This window comes from Papio anubis, unplaced genomic scaffold (genome assembly GCF_008728515.1).
Source record: "Papio anubis isolate 15944 unplaced genomic scaffold, Panubis1.0 scaffold140, whole genome shotgun sequence".
NCBI classification, from domain to species: domain Eukaryota; kingdom Metazoa; phylum Chordata; class Mammalia; order Primates; family Cercopithecidae; genus Papio; species Papio anubis.
Window position 1 is genome coordinate 141,104 of NW_022161359.1, and position 20,035 is coordinate 161,138.

At 44.2% G+C, this 20,035-nt stretch overlaps 1 protein-coding gene across 10 annotated transcripts in view; it reads left to right on the forward strand.

Moving 5' to 3' along the window:
• Window positions 1-9,407: 9,407 nt before the first annotated feature.
• The window catches only part of ARSL (arylsulfatase L), a 32,099-nt gene continuing 21,471 nt past the window's right edge, over window positions 9,408-20,035 (forward strand). The window contains exons 1-3 of one of the 10 annotated variants that reach the window (XM_009197131.2): window positions 10,046-10,166; window positions 17,868-17,910; window positions 19,549-19,698. In XM_009197131.2, the coding sequence (XP_009195395.1) occupies window positions 17,888-17,910; window positions 19,549-19,698 (173 nt within the window). In that variant the 5' untranslated portion in view covers window positions 10,046-10,166; window positions 17,868-17,887. Of the gene's footprint in view, window positions 10,167-11,920; window positions 12,244-13,514; window positions 14,083-17,867; window positions 17,911-18,184; window positions 18,372-19,533; window positions 19,699-20,035 lie in introns of those variants that run through there. The other 9 variants (XM_009197132.4, XM_031661372.1, XM_009197134.4 and 6 more) reach the window with 9 other exon arrangements.

Sequence of the window (20,035 nt, forward strand, 5' to 3'; positions counted from 1 at the left end):
TTAAGGTTCTTAATGTGTCTTTTTTTATTTCTATTTTTTGTGGTTTAATTTTTCTTTCCTCTACCTGCATTCCCAAATAATGAAAAGGAGTGGAAGTCTGAATCTTATCAGACGCTATTGTCAGGCCTGCATTTGCAACCTCCATCTGCAGAAATGTGTAACAGTCAATTAATTTGTCCCTCATTTCTACAATATCATCAACATAATGAATGATGTAAGTCTGAAAACTTGTCTCTAACTGGTGGAAGAACTTGAGCTACAGAAGTCTGACAAATAGTTGGACTATTAAGCATTTCCTGAGGCAAGACTTTCCACTGAAATCTGGTGGCTGGTTCTTTATTATTTATGGCTGGTACAGTAAAAGCAAATTTTTCAAAATCCTGTTTTGCCAGAGAAATGGTAAAAAAAGCAATCCTTTAGCTCAATTATAATTAAAGGCCAATCTTTGGGAATCATGGCCGGAGAGGGCAGCCCGGGTTGGAGAGGCCCCATGGGTTGAATTCCCGCATTAACGGCTCTTAAGTCAGTTAGCGTGCGCCATCTGCCGGATTTTTTCTGAAATACAAACACAGGAGAATTCCAAGGCGAAAATGAAGGCTCAATATGTCCCTTTTCTAATTGTTCCTTTGCCAATAAGTGTAAAGCCTCCAACTTTTGTTTTGGTAGCGGCCACTGATTTACCCATACAGGCTTTTCTGTTTTCCAAGTTAATGGAATGGGTTTTGGAGGCTCTGCAGTGGCCACTCCTAAAAAGGATATCCTATTCCTTTTTCTGGATTTTCCTCAGTCTCAATTGGGACTTTAATGCCTTCTCCATTCTTCCCTAGTCCTTTGCCAGGGAGATATCTCATTTTAGTCATGATTTTTTGACTCGTGGGGCTGTATAGGGAGACTGGAATAGTAATCTCTGCATGCCACTGTTGTAACAAGTCTCAGCTCGGCCCCATAAATTAATTGGAATACAAGTAATCGTAGGCTGAACTGGACTTTCCTGATTCTCAGGTCCTAGACAATGTAAAATCATAGCACTCTGATACATTTCTGAGGCGGTGCCCACACCGACAAGTCCTGTAACAGGCTTTTGTTTAGGCCAATTTTTTGGCCATTGATTTAAGACGATCATAAAAACATCAGGCCCAGTATCCACTCATTCTTTCAACGGCTTTCCCTGAATAGTGACTGTACACACAGGTCTATGCTCTGAGACCTGACTAGCCCAATAAGCAGCTTTTTCGGCAGGGTTGGTGCTTCCAAACCCTCCTGTTCTTTCTGTTTTGCTATCCCCAATTTTAATATAAGGCAAAAGCAGTAATTGAGCAGTTCTGTCGCCTGGATTGGCACTCCAGGGCACAGTGGAGCTGACCACTAACTGAATTTCCCCTTTATGATCTGAATCAATTACCCCAGTATGAATTCAGACTCCCTTCAGATTTAGACTTGATCTTCCTAAAATAAGGCCTCCCGTCCCTTCTGGCAGTGGGCCATATACCCCTGTAGGAATGTTTTGTGGGGGCTCTCCAGGGAGCAAAGAAATCATTTGAGTGGAACAGAAATCTCCTGCTGCGCTGCCTGCTGCGGCGGGGACAGCTGTTGTATTGTTGTCATTGGCTGATTTCCTGAAGTGGTGGTATTTGCTGTGGGGGTTGTTGTCCCTGAAAACTCTGAGGAACAAACGGCTGAATCCTGAATCGGGAACGCCCCACTTTGTTGCGGGACCTGAGGCTGGCCCCTCTTCCCATTTCCCAGCAATGGTCACCCATTTTTATCAAATTTAGAACAACATTCCTTAGCCCAACGTTTTCCTTTTCCACGTCTTGGACACAGGCCAGTGGCTCTTTATATTTATCTGTTTATTTAAGACTGGGCAATTCATTTTTAGATGACCGATTTGACCACAATTATAACATTTTCCCCCAAATGTTCTAACTTGTCCTCCTAAAGAAACCATTGACACAGCCAGAAAACAGGGAGATCTGGAGGCATGGCAATACCCGGTAATTTTACAACCGATACCGGCCGGGAAAGGCAGTCAAGCAGGAGCGTCTGTCCGAACTGAGCCTAGATATGAATCTTTCACCATGAAAATGTTAAAAGACATGAAGGAAGGAGTTAAACAATATGGACCCAACTCTCCTTATATGAGAACATTATTAGATTCCATTGCTCATGGAAATAGACTTATTCCTTATGATTGGGAAATTTTGGCTAAATCTTCCCTTTCACCCTCTCAGTTTCTACAGTTTAAAATCTGGTGGATTGATGGAGTACAAGAACAGGTACGGAAAAATCAGGCCATTTATCCTGCTGTTAACATAGATGCAGACCAATTGCTAGGAACAGGTCCAAATTGCAGCACTATTAATCAACAATCAATAATGCAGAATGAGGCTATTGAACAACTAAGGGCTATTTGCCTCAGGGCCTGGGAAAAAAATTCAGGACCCAGAAACCTCCTGCCCTTCTTTTAATTCAATCAGACGAGGCTCTAAAGAGCCATATCCAGACTTTGTGGCAAGGTTGCAAGATGCCGCTCAAAAATCCATTGCAGATGATAACGTCCGAAAAGTTATTGTAGAAATAATGGCTTATCAAAATGCAAATCCAGAATGTCAGTCAGCCATAAAGCCATTAAGAGGAAAAGTTCCAGCAGGAGTTGATGTAATTAATATGTGAAGGCTTGTGATGGGATTGGAGGAGCTACGCATAAGGCAATGCCAATGGCTCACACCTTAGGAGATGCCCCACTTTGATAAAGATAAAATTGAAGGGGCGGCCTGCCGCTCCACACCTGTGGGTATATCTCGTCAGGTGGGACGAGAGACTGAGAAAAGAAATAAGACACAAAGACAAAGTATAGAAACAACAGTGGGCCCCGGAGACCGGCACTCAGCATACCAAGGACCTGCACGGCACGGTCTGAGTTCCCTCAGGTTTTATTGATTATTATTTTCATTATCTCAGCAAGAGGAATGCGGTAGGAGAGCAGGGTGATAACAGGGAGAAGGTCAGCAAGAAAACATGCGAGCAAAAGAATCTGTGTCATAATTAAGTTCAAGGGGAGGTGCTATGCCTGGATGTGCACGTCGGCCAGATTTGTGTTTCTCTCCGCCCAAGCATCTCAGTGGAGCAAAGGATAACAGAGCAGCATTGCTGCCAACATGTCTCACCTCCACCACAGGGCGGTTTTCCCATCTCAGGGTGAGCAAATGCAATCGGGCTTTATGCGAGACACAGTTTCCAGGGGCAGGCAGGGAGACAGTGGCCTTCCTCTACCTCCAACTGCAAAGGCAGCTTTTCCTCTTTACTAATCCTCCTCAGCACAGACCCCTTCACAGGTGTCAGACTGGGGAGACAGTCAAGGAATCTTTCTCATCCCACACGAGGCCATATTTCAGACTCTCACATGGGGAGAAACCTTGGACAATACCCGGCTTTCCAGGGCAGAGGTCCCTGCGGCTGTCCACAGTGCATTGTGCCTCCGGTTTATCCAGACTAGAGAATGGCGATGACTTTTACCAAGCATACCGCTTGTAAACATTTTGTTAACACAGCACATCCTGCACAGCCCTAGATCCCTTAAACCTTGATTCTATACGACACATGATTTTGTGAGCTCAAGGTTGGGGCAAAGAGGTTGAGGCAACGTGGCTGGGGTAAAGTTACAGACTAACAGCATCTCAGGGCAAAGCAATTGTTCAGGGTACATGTCAAAATGAAATTTCTTATATCTTCCCTTTCTACATAGACACAGTAACAGTCTGATCTCTCTTTCTTTTCCCTACATAAAATAAAGATGGGATAGGCTAGAGATGAGATAAAAAGCACACACCAAGGAAGAAGATTTCACCCTTTATCTTGCCATTTACGTCTCCTCTTTTATTCTTTGTGGACCCGAGCTGGTATAAACTCAGCGTTGGACCTTAGAAGCAGCATTTAGTCATCCTGATTTGTAGGTTTACAATGAACTTGGGTTCCTTCTTTATTGTCCTAATGGGACTCTTTACCTGGTTTTTTGAAGTTGCCGCTCAGAGTTCAGGCACTTTTCTCTCTCTCTCTCTCTCTCTCAGTTTTGTTTAATCTTTTTCTACCTTATTTTATGTCTCTTTGGTACAGAACGGATGGCTCCTGGCTAAACTCCACCCTCAAGCCTGGAACCTCAGACCACAAGTGAAAACGACTGACCTCTTTTTTCTACCCAAATAGTTGCCATTTTGGCCTGTCCCACCTGCTATCCTGTGCCCATAAAAACCAGACTTCAGCTGGCAGAGCAACACAGGTGGTTGGGGATACAAGCTGCTGAAGGCTGGGATACAAGCGGCTGAGCATCAGAGACTACAGATAGACATGGCTAACTTCAGACGATGCAGCTTCTGAGAGGAGCCCGGCCAGAGACAGCTGGGCTTCAGGGAAAAATCATCATCTTCCCACACCATCCCCTTTCCAACCCCCCATTCCACTGACAGCCACAGCCATTGCCCAATAAAGTCCTCCACATACACTACCCTTCAATCTGCTCGTGTGACCATATTTTTCCTGGATGCTGAACAAGAACTCAGGTGTCAAGAAGGGCAAGTGCAGGAGGCTGTCACCCTGACCCTTCACTGGGCTGTTAACACTTAGCTGTCCAGGAATGGCAGGCTGAGTGAAACGAGCCACTCCAGTTCCTGCCCATGAAGCGGGTCAAGGGAACAATCCCATTTCATTTGGAGGCTTGTCCAGGATACAACAAAGCGTGTGTTAAAATGCGGAATTGTTGGATCTGTCTCTTTTCTGAGACCCTGCTACCTCTCTCTTTTCTTCAGGTAAAATGAATGTTGGCTCTCTTTCCCTTCATGAAAGTCTAACTAGTCTGAACCGGGGAAGGGATACAGTGATCAAAGGAACCCATTTCCAAAGAGCAAGAGGCTCTTTCCCCATGTTCCCCACCCCCTCCATGCACTTTAAGTTGTTTTTCTTCTTTTCCAAGTAAGAGAGTTCTCTTTCTACGTCAGCACTCTGCTTATGATAGGGAAACGACAGAGGAGCATCTTCTGTGGGCTGTTAGCTGTAAATTTGGCAAGGCCTGTTTGGGACTTAATCTAAATAAATCTCTGCAGCCCCTGAAATACTTTTTTTTTTTTGTCTCAAACTCGATTCTAAGCTCCAGGTTGAGGCCCTAGAAAGGAAAACCAGATCTGAGCCAGGCAACAGGCACAGTGTAAATAGGCAGGACCAATTCCTGTCAATTAAACCCCCACTTTACAGAAGGAGGCCATACTCTATGGCATAAATGAGGCCCAGGAAACTCAAAGGTTGTCAACAGTAAGGGAGGTAGAGGCATAGGTGAATGCAAATAATTCCTATTCTCTAGGCTCTCCCTGCTTCATGGGTGCAAGCCACATTGGCACCCATGGGTGGCACCTGTCAAGGTTGCTGGGACTTGGGGATGAAAAGATAAAAGAGGAAAGGGGGATGCCCACTTCCTCTCTGCCTCATACCCCAAGTTATCATTGAAAGAAGAAAGGGAATTGAGGGATGCCTAATTCCCTGTCTTTCAGACTGGGCAACCAACACACTTTTCCACCTCCCGTTTATACTCAGAAACAGACCCTGGGACCAGATAGTACTTTAGAGGACAACCTGAGAATGACCACCTTGGTCTTTTAAACACAAGAAAGAGGCAGAAGCTTTATTGCCCACCGTGCATGCCCACAAACCTCAGAATTTCTAAGGTTCACCTGTTAACTCCTACAGATGTGGCAAGAGCACTTACTGTCTCATAAAGTTTAACTGCACCCATACGAGGTTTACTTTCTTTCACCAGGGTGAGGCAGCTTGGGGTACAATGCTGTTAGCAAGTTTTACTTCTTGTTTCTGAGATGTTTGGCACTGGATTCTTTCTTTGTATAATACACATGTTTGACCCATGCCTACTTAACCTTATAAAGCTTATTTCTTCTTTCACCTAGAGGCCATCAAGACTCCAAATGGGCAGGCAGCTGGAGCCTCAGATGATGGCTCGCCTTTACTGGGGACCCATTGGTAGACCTCTGCGAGGAATCTGACTGCCGTTTTCCCCAAACAGCGCCCTCTTTCAGCAGGAAGTAGCTAAGACTGGTTGTCATCCATTTCCTAACGGCAGTTAGATGTGCCTCTCCAGAGGGGGGAAATGATACAGAACACCTGGGCTCCTGGCTAAACTCCACCCTCAAGCCTGGAAACTTGGTCCTAAGTGAAAACAGCTGAACCCATTTTTCAACCCAAGTGATTGCCCTTTTGGCCTACCCTGACCGCTATCCTGTGCCCATGAAAACCAGACTTCCACTGGCAGAGCAACACAAGCAGCTGATGCAAGCAGTCAGGGATGCAAGCTGCTGAGCGTTAGGTATACAAGTGGCTGAGCGTCGGAGACTACAAATAGAAGCTAACTTCAGATGGTGCAGCTTCAGATGGGAGCCCAGCCAGAGATGACTGGGCTTCAGAGAAAGATCACCTTCTTCCCACACCATCCCCTTTCCAACTCCCATTCTGCTGAGAGCACATCCATCTGAGAGCCATATCCATCGCCTAGTAAAATCCTCTGCATACACTACCCTTCAATCCATTCCTGTGAGCACCTGGATGCCAAACAAGAACTCAGGTGTCAAAAAGGGTGGGTGCAGAAGGCTGTGACCCTGACCCTCTGCTGGGCTGTTAACACTTAGTCATCCGTGGACTGCAGGCTGAGTGAAATGAGCCACTCCAGTTCCTGCCCATGAAGGGGGTCAAAGGGAAAATCCCATCTCATTTTTTAAAATTCATATATCATCATTGTACATTTTCTTCATGAGAAAGGGTCTCACTCTTTTGCCCAGGCTAAAGTGCAGTGGTACAATCATAGCTCACTGCAGCCTCAACCTTTTAGTCTTAAGCGATCCTCCTGCCTCAGCCTCATGGTAGCTGGGGCTACAGGTGTGCACCACCATGCCTGGCTGTGTACAAATTTTGGGGATATACGTAATCTTTTGAAACACGCATACAATGTGTCATGATCCAGTCAGGGAATCTGGGGTATCCATCACCTCAAACATTCATACTTTCTTGGTGTTTGGAGCATTACAATTCTTTTCTAGCTATTTTGAAACATAAAACAAATCATTATTTTGTTTTGTTTTCATTTTAATTTTTGAGACAGGGTCTCACTGTGTCATAGGCTGGACAAATCATTGTTCACTATAATTTCCCGACTGTACTATCAAATACTAGAATTTATCCCTTCTATCCAATGGTATTTTTGTACCTCTCCACCGACTTCTCTTGCTTTAGGGCATGTAATATATGTGCAACGTAAGAAATGTATTGCTATTTAAAATTAGATGCATGCTGACATGCACATCTTCAGAATGGATGAGAGATTAGAAAAGATTTGATACTTATGACATAAAATAGTAAGAGCAACATTTTTATTAAAAAAAAAATTATTAGAGACCAGGACTCACTATGTTCCAAGATTGGTTTTGAACTCCTAGGCTCAAGCAATCTTATATCAGCCTCCCAAAGTTCTGGGATTACAGGCACGAGCCACTGCACTCAGCCAACCTTTTCTTAAGTCAGGTTCTGTTCAAAGTAGACGATGATAGTTGAGATAAAAATAGCTTTTCATAGATTTTCTTAAAAATACATCACCCTATATAAGACATTTTCTCATGTGGGCAAACCATCCATTTTACCCGCATGGGCATTTCTTTTTCTTCATGATGTCAAAGCTGAAGCAACTACTTTAGAAACACGGATTTCAAGATTGTCTTCTTGTGTGCAACCCATAGGAAAATTTTAAGTTATGGCTGAATATTTTCAAGTATTAACTGTGCAAGGAATATGGAAAATGGTGGCCGGGTAGAGAAGGAATTCTGCCCAAAAGGAGTGGTTCCTTAGGTCACCCTTTACAGTGACACTTTAAACCATAGCCCAGGATAAATACATTCCAGCTAGAGTGGAATATGAAGTGGTTGTTTGGGAAAGATGGATGAAACCACCTTTACAGAATTATAAATAATGAGAGAAATCGAACATGACCGATTCCATCTTGCTTCTAACCTCACAGGCTACACTTTTGTTGTTGTTGTTGTCTTGTATTTGTTTTGCTTATTCTAGCATGGTGCCCAAGATAACAATGAGATCAATTTACTTTGTAGTTAAACTTGGAGTCAAGGGAAAGTGAATATCCGCCTTGTTCAGAGATGAAAGCTGCATGCAGAAGACAAGGTTAGGATTATGGTAGGGATCTGAACTTTGCTAAAGAATATGTATTGTCAGGCTGGGTACAGTGGCTCATACCTGTAATCCCAGCATTCTGGGAGGCTGAAGCAGGAGGACTGCTTGAGGCCAGGAGTTAGTGATTAGAGGACGCAACATAGCAAGACCCCATTTTCCCAAAAAAAAAAAAAACCAAAAACAAAAACAAAAAAAAAGCTATCCACATGTGGTGGCGTGTGCTTGTGGTCCCAGCTACTCAGGAGGCTGAGGTGGGAGGATCGTTTGAGTCAGGAGGTCAAGGCTGCAGTGACAGTGATTGTGCCACTGCACTGCAGTCTGGGTAACAGAGTGAGCCCGTCTCAAAAAAAACAAAAAAAGAATAAATGAGTTGACTTGATGCTAAGAGAGTATTTCTTTTGGAATGCTCGCATTGTAAATGCAGCTGGCAAGTACTGGTGTAGAACGTTCGTGCTAAGAGATTCAGGTGTGGAACTTGATTCTGCTACCAGCTCTGAAGGACATGGGAGTATGAGAAAGAAATTGAAATTGCTTACCCAGCATGATCGTAATTAAGTGTTCTCCAGTCATCTGCAAAGTACGTCCTTAACACCAGTGTTTTCAACCTGAGTGATTCTGCACCCTGGGAGACATTGTGCCATGACTAGAGATATTTCTGGTTGTCACAACTGGGGAGAAGGTGGTGGTCACTCCCTTCTTCTAGGGAATGGAGCCCAGGGATGTTTTTCAACATTCTACAGGACGGCCCCTACAATAAAGAATCATCCTCCTCAAATGTAATAGTAGGGTAGTGGCGTAACCATGCCTCATCCCAGAACACAGAAAGTCAGGCTGAAGGTCAGGCAACCTGGGAGTTCCAATTTGGATCCTGGTTTTGTCTCCTTGATGTTCAACTTGTGCAAAAAATAACTGTGTGAGTGTTGACAGTCTTCCCTCAAGAGCAACATAATCGAGTAGACTTGGCCTAGAGTGCTAGGTGTTCTTAAGCCCATGGAGCCTGTGCTTTGTTCTTTCTGATGTGTCAAACTCACAAAGAACGTATGCAGCTACAGATTTGTAAGAGGGCTTATTTGGCAAGCGGGGGTCTCAAATCAAAACTCTGCAATGTTCAGGCTATGGAGACTATAAATGCATTAGGATGAATATTTTTGTGAGTCAAGACGTAGAAGTGTGCAGACAGCTCTTATTTGAAAAAAAGTCCTTGAAGTGATTCATTTTACATCTAACGTTGACTGCAATGTATGCTCTGCCTCAATATGAAAAAAGAAATGGCGCTCCCTGGCAAATAGATGAGAAAACACACTGGTGCACAGAGCTAAACAGAAGTGATAGTGACAGAGTCACATGGGTCAGCAGCTGTATACATATGCTAATAATTGCGGCTATGTACGCGCAGTCATAGTTGCAAGTGTAACCTGAATCGTTGTCTGTCTTCTTTCTATGTTTGAGGCAAATAGCAAAAGGAAAGAAAAAGGCATGAAATTTAAGGGCTATGGAGTGATTATTCAAGATGAATTTCAAGAGAAGCACTTTTCCATTTTGGAAAATGCACTCTGTCTAGATCAAAAGCCAGAAGGGATTCCACCTTCCTGCCATTGAAAAACTCCGTGTTCAGCACCAGATGTCTGGGCTCCTTCCCTGAGAGTGAGGTTCTGCAAATAGAACAGAAGGTCTTTTGTGGACGCCTGAAAGAGCCAGCAGTACATTCCTAGGGGACTTGCCTGATCTGTTCCTGGGACAACCTAACTTGGTTTCTGCGGAATTCCTGTTGCTGCTTTTCACAGTGAATCAGCTACGCACATGCGTGAGCCAGCCGTTCGCTGCTGCCGAGACAGCCTGTGCGTGTCTGTTTTGGCAAGCAGAAGACGTTTCTTCCAAGCAACAGCCTCCCTGCTGAATCCAGCCGCTGTCGCCCTGACACAACTGCATCTCAGGTAACTGGCCTTCCTTGGGCTTCTTCTCACAGGCCGGCTTTTGCACGTGCAGAGACGCTCCAGGGCGTATTCTTTTGTGCCAAACTGCGTCTTTTCAAACAAGTCCCTGTCAATGTTTTAAAAGTAATTTCCTTTCAAAATAATAATGATAATAATCAGTGCAAATATCAAGAACAGATTTTACATGGGAGACTTCGAAACGTAATGCGTAAGAAAAAGCAACAAGGAAAGATATACCAAATGGGAGACATGGCATCCACACTAGATTCTTATCTTAGCGCTGCTGAAGGCACATGCACTGAACATTGAGGAGATACTGGAGGTGAAAAGCGAAATTAGGTTTGGGAACAGGGCCCAGGCAAAATGCTGAACACAGGCTCGCAGCCCGGGGCTGAGATCAGGGCGGGAAGAGAATCAAAGGCTACATTGTCAGTCTCGCATGGGCGCTTCCTCGTCTTTTTCTTTTGTCTTTACTTGTATTGTATTGTATTATATTTTATTGTAGTCTATATTTTATTATTTTGTTTTATTTTAAATTGAGACAGGATCTTGCCATGTTGTCCATGCTGGTCTCAAACTCCTGGCCTCAAGTGATCTTCCCATCTCGGCCTCCCAAAGGCCAGAGTGTGCCAGCTGAGATTACAAGCGTCAGCCACCGCGCCCAGCCTTGTCTCTTTCTAAAGATATCTTGTATCTTTAGAATGAAACAGTAGAAAATTTTATTCAGTAGTAAAAACTCAATCTGGACCAAAATGTTTAACATTCTAAGGGTTAAAGTGCAGAGTTCTTTGGAAAAGAAAAATCTGCTTTTATTGTGTCGCTAAATACATAAATACATCACTTCAGAGGTAGGCCACAGACTTGATATATAACCGTACATCATACGACTGTTCAACCATGATTGAGGGTCCTATATTTAGACACCAAAATAATCAGCCAGATAAAACAAACACAACCATGTTCCCCAGGCAAGTCAGAAGCAGCCCTTAATATGCTTTTTCCTAGAAAAATCATATACATATGTATGTTATATGTATATATGTACTTGTTTTATATGTGTATATGTACTATACATACACTGTAAACATTTTTATTAAAAAATGTACACATATTAATGTATAGATGTACATGCTTTATATGTATATATATTATGTATATATGCATGTTATATATACATCCATGTACATATATACATTATATGCATGTACATATATAAAAAGACGTGAACATATAAACATGTATATAGATGTCTATATCTACATGTTTACATATGTTTTGTATTTATATGTGCATTTTGTAACATGTATTTTATGTATATGTGTACATACATGTACATATTTTATGTATCTATACATATATGTACATATATATTTTAAAGTGTATATTATTTTTATAAAGAAAAACATGCATATTTAATAAAGAAAAATTATGCTTTATTATATATTTATATATTATATATTATATTTATAAATTTTATTTTATTATTATTATTGGATTTTTTTTCTAGAGATAGGATCTCACTTTGTTGCTCAGACTGATCTTGAACTCCTGGGCTCAAGCAATTCTCCCACCTCCGCCTCCCAAAGTGCTGGGATTATAGGCGTGAGCCACCACGCCCCGCCTTATTTACACATTTTACATACATTTATACTATGTATGATATACAAAAGTTATTATATATTATATGTAATAAATATGAATATACAAATTGAAATATAGATGAAAATATTCCTTTAGGCCCCCTACGAGGAAATGACTTAAGATTTGTTGCCAAAAATCACAAAGTCAAAGCAATTACCATTAGGGCACACACCTGTGGCAGGAAAAGAACGCGTTTCTGACACCCCTCCTAATACTCATTTGGAGACATGCCGTCAAAACCGTTTACTCGTAAAAATGAGTCAGGCTGGAGTGTGCCAGCGTTTCAGCTCCTCATCCAGGAAGCAGGGTGGTTTCCACAGCCACGTCAGGAGGAAGTGAGGTCAGGCGGGCTGTGTGACTTTTCACAGACCCAGTATGTGGCTGCATGTGAAGTTGTGAAGAGACAGCAGGAGGAACTCTATGGAACCCCGTCCTTGTAAGTCAAAGATGGTTGAATAATAGGGACCGTTGTGTAAGTTTCCATTCCATAGAGTAACTTCCCCACAATGATCATGCAGTGCCTCAGAAACTGCTTCCTGCCCCCTTGATCTTGTCTTGTATTTTCTTTTCTTTTCTTTTTTGAGACGGAGTCTCACTCTGTCGCCCAGGCTGGAGTGCAGTGGCACAATCTCGGCTCACTGCAACCTCCACCTCCTGGGTTCAATTCTCCTATTCAGCCTCCCACGTAGCTGGGATTACAGGGGCTGCCACCACACCCAGCTAATTTTTGTATTTTTAGTAGAGATGGGGTTTTTCCATGTTGTCCAGGCTGGTCTCAAACTCCTGACCTCAGGTGATCTGCCCGCCTCGGCCTCCCAAAGTGCTGGGATTACAGGCGTGAGCCACCGTGCCCAGCCCATCTTTTTGTTTTAAAATCAAGCATTGCTTGAAAATAATCCTTTTTTCACTTTTTTTTTTTTTGCTTATTTTTTTCTTTTTCTTTTTTTATTTTCTTTTCTTTTTAGTGTTTATGATTATGATTATTATTATTATTATTATTATTATTATTGAGACAGAGTCTCTCTCCGTTGCCCAGGCTGGAGGGCAATGCTGCGATCTCGCCTCACTGCAACCTCCAACTCCCGGGTTCAAGCAATTTTCTTGCCTCAGCCTCCCGAGTAGCTGGGATTACAGGCATGCAACACCATGCCTGGCTAATTTTTGTATTTTCAGTAGAGACAGGGTTTCACCATGTTGGCCAGGCTGGTCTCGAGCTCTTGGGCTCAAGTGATCAGCCCACCTCATCCTCCCAAAGTGCTGGAATTACAGGCATGAGCCACTGTGCCTGGCCTTTTTACTTCTTTGTTTGTTTACTTAAAAATTTTTTTTTCTTTTTTATCTTATCTTTATTATTTCTTATTTACTTCATTTACCACTAAACAAATAACTTCTTGAAAAACAATTTTTTTTGAGGCCAGGTCTTGCTCTGTCACTCAGGCTGGAGTGACACTGCAGCTTCAACCTCCCAGGATCAATCTTTCCACCTCAGCCTCCTGAGTAGCTAGGACTAGAGACACATGCAACCGTGCCTGGCTAATTGTTTTATTATTTGTAGAGACAGGGTCTTGCTATGATGCCCGGGCTGGTCTCGAAGTCCTGGGCTCAAGCGATCCTCCTGCCTCAGCCTTCCCAAGTGCTAGGATTACAGGCATGAGCCACAATGCCCAGCCTAATTTTTTTTTATTTTTGAAGAGACAGCATCTCACTTTGCTGCCCAGGCTGCTCTGAAACTCCTGGCCTCAAGCAATCTTCCTGCCTCATCCTCCCAAAGCGCTGGGATTACAGGCATGAGCCACCATGCCAGGCTGGATATGATCATATTATAGCAAGCGCCCTGTGTAACAGCTAGGCAGTCACTTAAAAACCTAAGGACACTGGCAGAGCGTGGTGGCTCACGCCTGTAATCCCAGCACTTCAGGAGGCCAAAGAGGACAGATCATTTGGGCTCAGGGCTTTGAGACCAGCCTGGGCCACATAGCGAAACCCTGTCTCTACAAAAAATAAAACAAAATAAAAACCTAAGGAAACTGACCACTGGATTGGTAGACGTGGGCGTGGCTTTGAGACTCCCCCATGCTGCGATGTGGGGGGAGTCTGTGCTCCCTCGGTCTGTCCTGACTCTCTCTGATCTTCTGACATGGGAAAAACAAACTCAAAGTCAATCATTCCCAGCTCAAAGCCTTGTGGGAGTGCTCTCTGCCTTCACGCTTGCTTCCTTTGGAAGAGAACCTTCCTCTTCTTGATCGGGGGTTCAGGAGGGAACCCAGGAGCAGAGGTGAGTCCTGTGAATGTTCGTTTGTGCTGGAATGGGACTCCAGCCCCAGGCATGAGGCAGTGTGGTGAACAAAGAGCTCCCCGTTCTCTTTTCTGTCTCTGAATAATTGCCCAGTTTGTTTTTATAAAGCAGTACCAGCGACTTACAGGCCTAGGAATGTAGCTCTTTCCTGGAAAAGGGGGATTTGTTTTCTAATCTTCAGGAGAGGCCTTGGGCAGGCCCCAGGCTCTGGGTCACCTCAATGTCACAGCTTCCAAAATTAAACTCATTCAAGGCTTTTATCACCATCTCTTTATTTTTTTTAACATTTTTCTCCAAGAAAAAATTTCATCTTTTTACTTATAAATACATAACATTGCAGAAGAAAGAAAAATTAGGTCGAGCACGGTGGCTAAAATCTGTAATCCGAGCACTTTGGGAGGTCGAGGTGGGTGGATCCCTTGAGCCCAGGAGTTTGAGACCAGCCTGAGCAAAAGAGGAAATCCCACCTCTATTTAAAAAAAAAAAAAAAAAAAAAATCAATAACCAGGCATAGTGGCAGGTGCCTGTAGTTTCAGCTACTTGGGAGGCTGAGGTGGGAGGATCGCTTGAGCCCAAGAATTTGAGGCTGCAGTGAACTATGATCGCACCACTGCTCTCCAGTCTAGGTGAGACAGCAAGACCCTATCTCAAAAAAAAAAAAAAGGAAAAGAAAAGAAAAATTAGAAAAAGAACACTTTAACTAAATCGCCACACCCAGAGATAAACCGCTGCTGGGCAGGATTGCTGCAAACCGTCTTCCCCTATTGGGTGGTGGTTTGGGGTTTTCTCATTACATTTGTACAATATTTTGCTTCTATTCAGTTTTCTGACCATCGGCAGCGTGGCATTGTAGGTCAGAAAGCAAAGCTGAGGGTGTTAAATGCTCATTTTGGTTTTCTCTCCATGTACAATTTTAAATCAATCTATTTCCCGGTGGAGGTGCCATTAGGTTCGTGGAAAGTAATTGCGTCTTTTGCTATTGCTTTTAGAATATGAGAATTGTGTGTGCTCTCTAGGGTAAAACAAACAAACAAACAAACAAACCAACCTCACGAGCAGGGCGTACACCTTATCCCTTCCTTCTGTGTTCTAAACAAAGCACAAATGATATCTGAGGTCTTTTTCTCTTCAACAGACGGAAAATTACTGGAGATGTAGCAATTCAGTGTTAGACATCCATCAATAATGTAAGATGCACACTGGTTTGGTCTGGAAAGGCGGGACAGCTTGAAGCAAAGGCAGGAAGACTGGAAGCCGGGAGGGAGCTTCCAGGTCACAGACAGGGTGAGAGAGGAACAGTTGCCTTCTTTTGAGTTTCTGATGAGCCTTTCCAAAGGAGGCGATCAGATACGTGTCATCTCAGTGAGCAGAGGGGTGACTTTGACTAGAATGGGAGGCAGAGGCCCTAGGCAGTTCCCAGCTTGACTTTTAGCTTTAGCTTAGTGACTTGCGGGCCTCAAGATTTATTTTCCTTTCAGAAAGCTCATTGTCTTTCTCAGAAGACTGGTTTTGTCCCTGAATCCTGCTAGGAGCAAACACCCCTCCCAGCATCCCCTAAAAGGCGATAAGGGGAAATCCCTCAACCAATCGCTTCTCTCCCACTCACACCCTGGGGTTTTGCAGCCCTTCGGACCTTGCCCACCCCTCCTCTCTGCCCTCCCCGCTCCCACACCAGCTGTGTCTATCCTTGGTCAGGTTTCACCGGGACAGCCACCATGGCCACTTCTAGGCTCTCAGTGCCTGCTGGCTCCAGTGTGTCCTCACTCACTGGCCGCTTGGCCCTTCTAAAAGTGGCCAGGTCACTCCCCTGGTTACTCACAGGCAGAAACCCAACACATCTGCATGCTCCTGTCTCTTTATCTTCTAGGCATGCCCACGTCCACTCAACGAAAAGAAGCGAACTCTGTAGAATATTTGAAGAGATTTATTCTGAGCCAAATAGGAATGATCATGACCCATGACACAGTCTTCAGGGGGTCCTGAGAACATGTGCCCAAGGTGATTGGGGTGCAGCTTGGTTTTATACATTTTAGGGAGGCATGAGACAGCAATCAAATACATTTAAGAAATACAGTGGTTTGGTTCAGAAAGGTGGAACAAGTCAAAGCCAGGGGACTTCCAGCTTATACATAGATTTAAACATTTCCTGGTTGACAATTGGTTGAGTTCGTCTAAAGACCTGGGATCCTAGGAGGCTGAGGCAGGAGAATCACTTGAACCCGGGAGGCGGAGCTTGCAGTGAGCCAAGATCGCGCCATTGCACTCCAGCCTGGGCAACAGAGCGAGACTCCGTCTCAAGAAAGAAAAAACAAACAAACAAACAAACCTGGGATCCCTAGAAAAGAAATGTTCAGGTTAAGATAAAAGATTGTGGAGACCAAGGTTCTTCTGGAGTCTTACAGTGGCTGCCCTTAGAGACACTAGATGACACTATTCAGACCTTTAAAAGGTGCTAGAGTCTTAGTTAATCTTTTCAGGATTGGTAAGGTCTGGAAGAAAAAGATGTGAATCTCTATGTGAATAGAAATTATTTACATCTTTACAGATGCAAATTTTTCCCCACAAAGGACAGCTTTACAGCACCATTCCAAGATATGGCAAAGAAACATGTTTTGGGGTAAAATGTTTTGATTTTCTTATTTGTCCCATGTTATGCCGGAGTCAGATTGGAAAGTAAGTCACGATATATAGTTAAATGAAACCCTTCTGATGAGAATTTATGGTTTGTAGTGCACGACTCTCCAGACCCCTTAGATAGGAATTCAGGCAAGATAAAAAGAAAAATCCGAGCTTTGTCCTCAGTCCCATGCACAAGCCACATGGGGTGAGACCACTGCAGTACCCTGAAGGTGGCCTCTTGCTGTCTGCAACTCTAATTGTTATCTTCCATCTCATTCCTTTCCTGCTCTACACCCTGGGCTCTCCACCCCGGGCTCTCCCTCACTTTTTGGAGAGACTGAGGGGCCGCCCCTCTGTGCTTTGGGGTCGCCCGTTTCCCTCCATGCACAGAACATTTCCAGGTGTGGGCAATGGTCGCCCCGTCTTCCTGCAGCACCTGCCCCTAGCAAAGAAGGCGAATGCGTCTCTCCTTCATGCAGCACTCAGTGCCTGTAGAGTCCTCTAGGCCTTTTTCCTTCACACTGACACTCCCAGTTCTGTTTTCAAGTCCGCACCTCCTGGGCTCAAGCAATCCTCCCACTGCCGCCTCCCAAAGTGCTGGGATTACGGGCATGAGCCACCACGCCCGGCCTCTCATTGTATTTCTGATCTTCATACCCTCTACTCAGATTCTTTGATCTTGCCCCGCTTCCCCCTTCCAAATCAGGACTCTCTCTGCGTTTCTGGACATTAGCAATCACCCTTGCCCTGGGCTCAGGAAGCAGAAGACAAAAGAAGCTGCTTCCGGACACTGGGATTCTCTCCACTTGGCGATCTTCTGCCCTGACCACATCACTCATGGGCTATGAAAGCTGGTAAAGGGGATGGAGACCCTGTGACCACTTTCCTCCTCTTTCTCTGAAGACTCCATCTGGCTGTGTATTGAAACATGCTTTACATTCTTAACATAGTATTAAACATTTTCGAAGCCTTTTCACTCAGGAAGAGCATTCCTTTATGACATTTTGGTCATTGTTTTAAGATATTTTTGCTATTGATATCATGAACGGGAATCAAAGTTCCCCTTTCTAATTACTTACTGTTTTATTTATAATCAGTTCAATTTCTGCTGTCAATGTGATTGTGGACATCTTTATGTCTTACAGGAAGTAGAGATAGAGACAACATGTTACATCTGCACCATTCTTGGTAAGATACAATTATATGCACTCATTAGTAGTCTTTTCTTTCTTTCTCTCTTTCTTTCTTTCTTTCTTTCTTTCTTTCTTTCTTTCTTTCTTTCTTTCTTTTTCTTTCTATCTATCTTTCTTTCTTTCTCTCCTTCCTTCCTTCCTTTTCATCTTACTTTTTTTCCTTTCTTATATAGAGACAGGGTCTCACCATGTTGCCCAAGCTGGTCTTGAACACCTGGGCTCAGGTGATGCTACCACCTTGGCCTCCCAATATGCTTGGATAATGGGCATGAGCCACCACGCCTGACCACTTCTGGATCTCTTGATGGTTCTTTCTCAGAATGCACTGATAGTGATTGATCCTGCATCTGGAGAATGAAGCATGAGACCCGTGATTAATAGATGTGCTCCATGCTCCCTTGATCTGATGTTGTCCCAGGCAGCCTCAGAGGGAATTGTATTTAATTCTTTGCAAATCAGGTGGGCATCAACCTCTACCATCGGCCAGGTATCTGGTTTTCCAGGGAAAATCAGAGTTTCCCCTACTGCAAACCTTCTTGGAGACTCAGATTACATCTTTACTGCATCCCACTGGGGATTGGGACACTATGGCCCTGCTGTCCACATGCATTCCCAGGGTGGCATCGATGAAAGAGGCAGCAATGATAGTGGCAGGCTGTATGTCACCAAGCCCTGTGGAAATGCTCCCTCAGGGTACGCAACTACCAGGGCTTTCTCCTCCAGGCTAGAACCTCCTTCACCTTCAAACCCACTTCTCATCAGATACCAGTGGGCTAAAGAAGTCAGTCGTGGGTATTTTCATCTGCGTGCTGCAATGCACAGAGGGTTTTCATAGACTCACAAGTAGCAGCTCACTGTGGTCTCACCTTGCCCCAAGCTTGTGTCTCTTCCTTGCTCTGCTGGGTGGTCCAACCCCTAACCCTAGCCCCCATTCCCTATATTCAACACACTTTGCTTAAGAAAGAACAATGAAGAAGAGGCAACGGAGAAGGGACAATAGCTGTTCTGAGGACCCGATCCATCCAAGAAACCATGACCAAGGCAGGCTTTCTGTCTGTTTCTGCTTTTTATGGTTGCTGTTGCTGTAGTTTTGAGACAGCTTTGCTCTGTTGCCCTGCAGTGTTGTGATCTCAGCTCGCTGCAGCCTCAACCTCCCAGGCTCAAGCAATCCTCCCACCTCAGCCTTTGCAGTAGTTGGGACTACAGGCACATGCCACCACGCCCAGCTAAGTTTTGTATTTCTTGTAGAGATGAGTTTTCACCATGTTGCGCAGGCTGGTCTTGAACTCCTGTGCTAAAGCAATCCACCCGCTGCGGCCTCACAAGATACTGAGCTTACAGGAGTGAGCCAATGCACCCCACCAAGGCTTTCTGTTAATCACGAGTTTAAAACAACAGACTTTAGAGCATCTAAAAAAAAACACTTAAAGGCCAAATAAAGTCATCAACAGTATCAGTTAATTGTAACCAGAGAAAAACAATCAAATGCCTAAGAGATGTCCTCAAAGCTATTCTGAAATGTGATGATAATATCAATACCTCTTAACATAGTGATGCCAACTTCCCCCATACACAAGTTCTGCAAGCGAGATGGACAGGAGCGTGATGCAGTCTCTGGCCGGTTGTGTTTCAGGAGCTGGCTGGCCGGGATGCTGTCTGTGCTGCTAGGTTTGGTGCCATCAGCTTCCAGCAACATTTCCACCTCCCGACCGAACATCCTTCTTCTGATGGCAGACGACCTCGGCATCGGGGACATTGGCTGCTATGGCAACACCACCATGAGGCAAGGGACAGAGAATTACTCACCTGGTGCCCCCAGTGCAGACACCAGAAGAAAGAGAAGCCACTGAAAATGCATATAACCCTTGATCTTGGCAGTTCACACTTCAAGAGTTCTGCACTTCTGTGTTTTCTAACACTCCCTAATGTTACCTTCTTCCCACGCCAGCACTAACCCCACCTCAATCCATCCTACATAGGACTGCTCATTTCATTTTTATTTTTATTTTATTTATTTTTTTTATGTCTATCTGAGATAAAGTCTTGCTCTGTGGTCCAGGCTGGATTGCACTGGTACAATCACAGCTCACTGCAGCCTCGACCTCCCAGGTTCAAGTGAT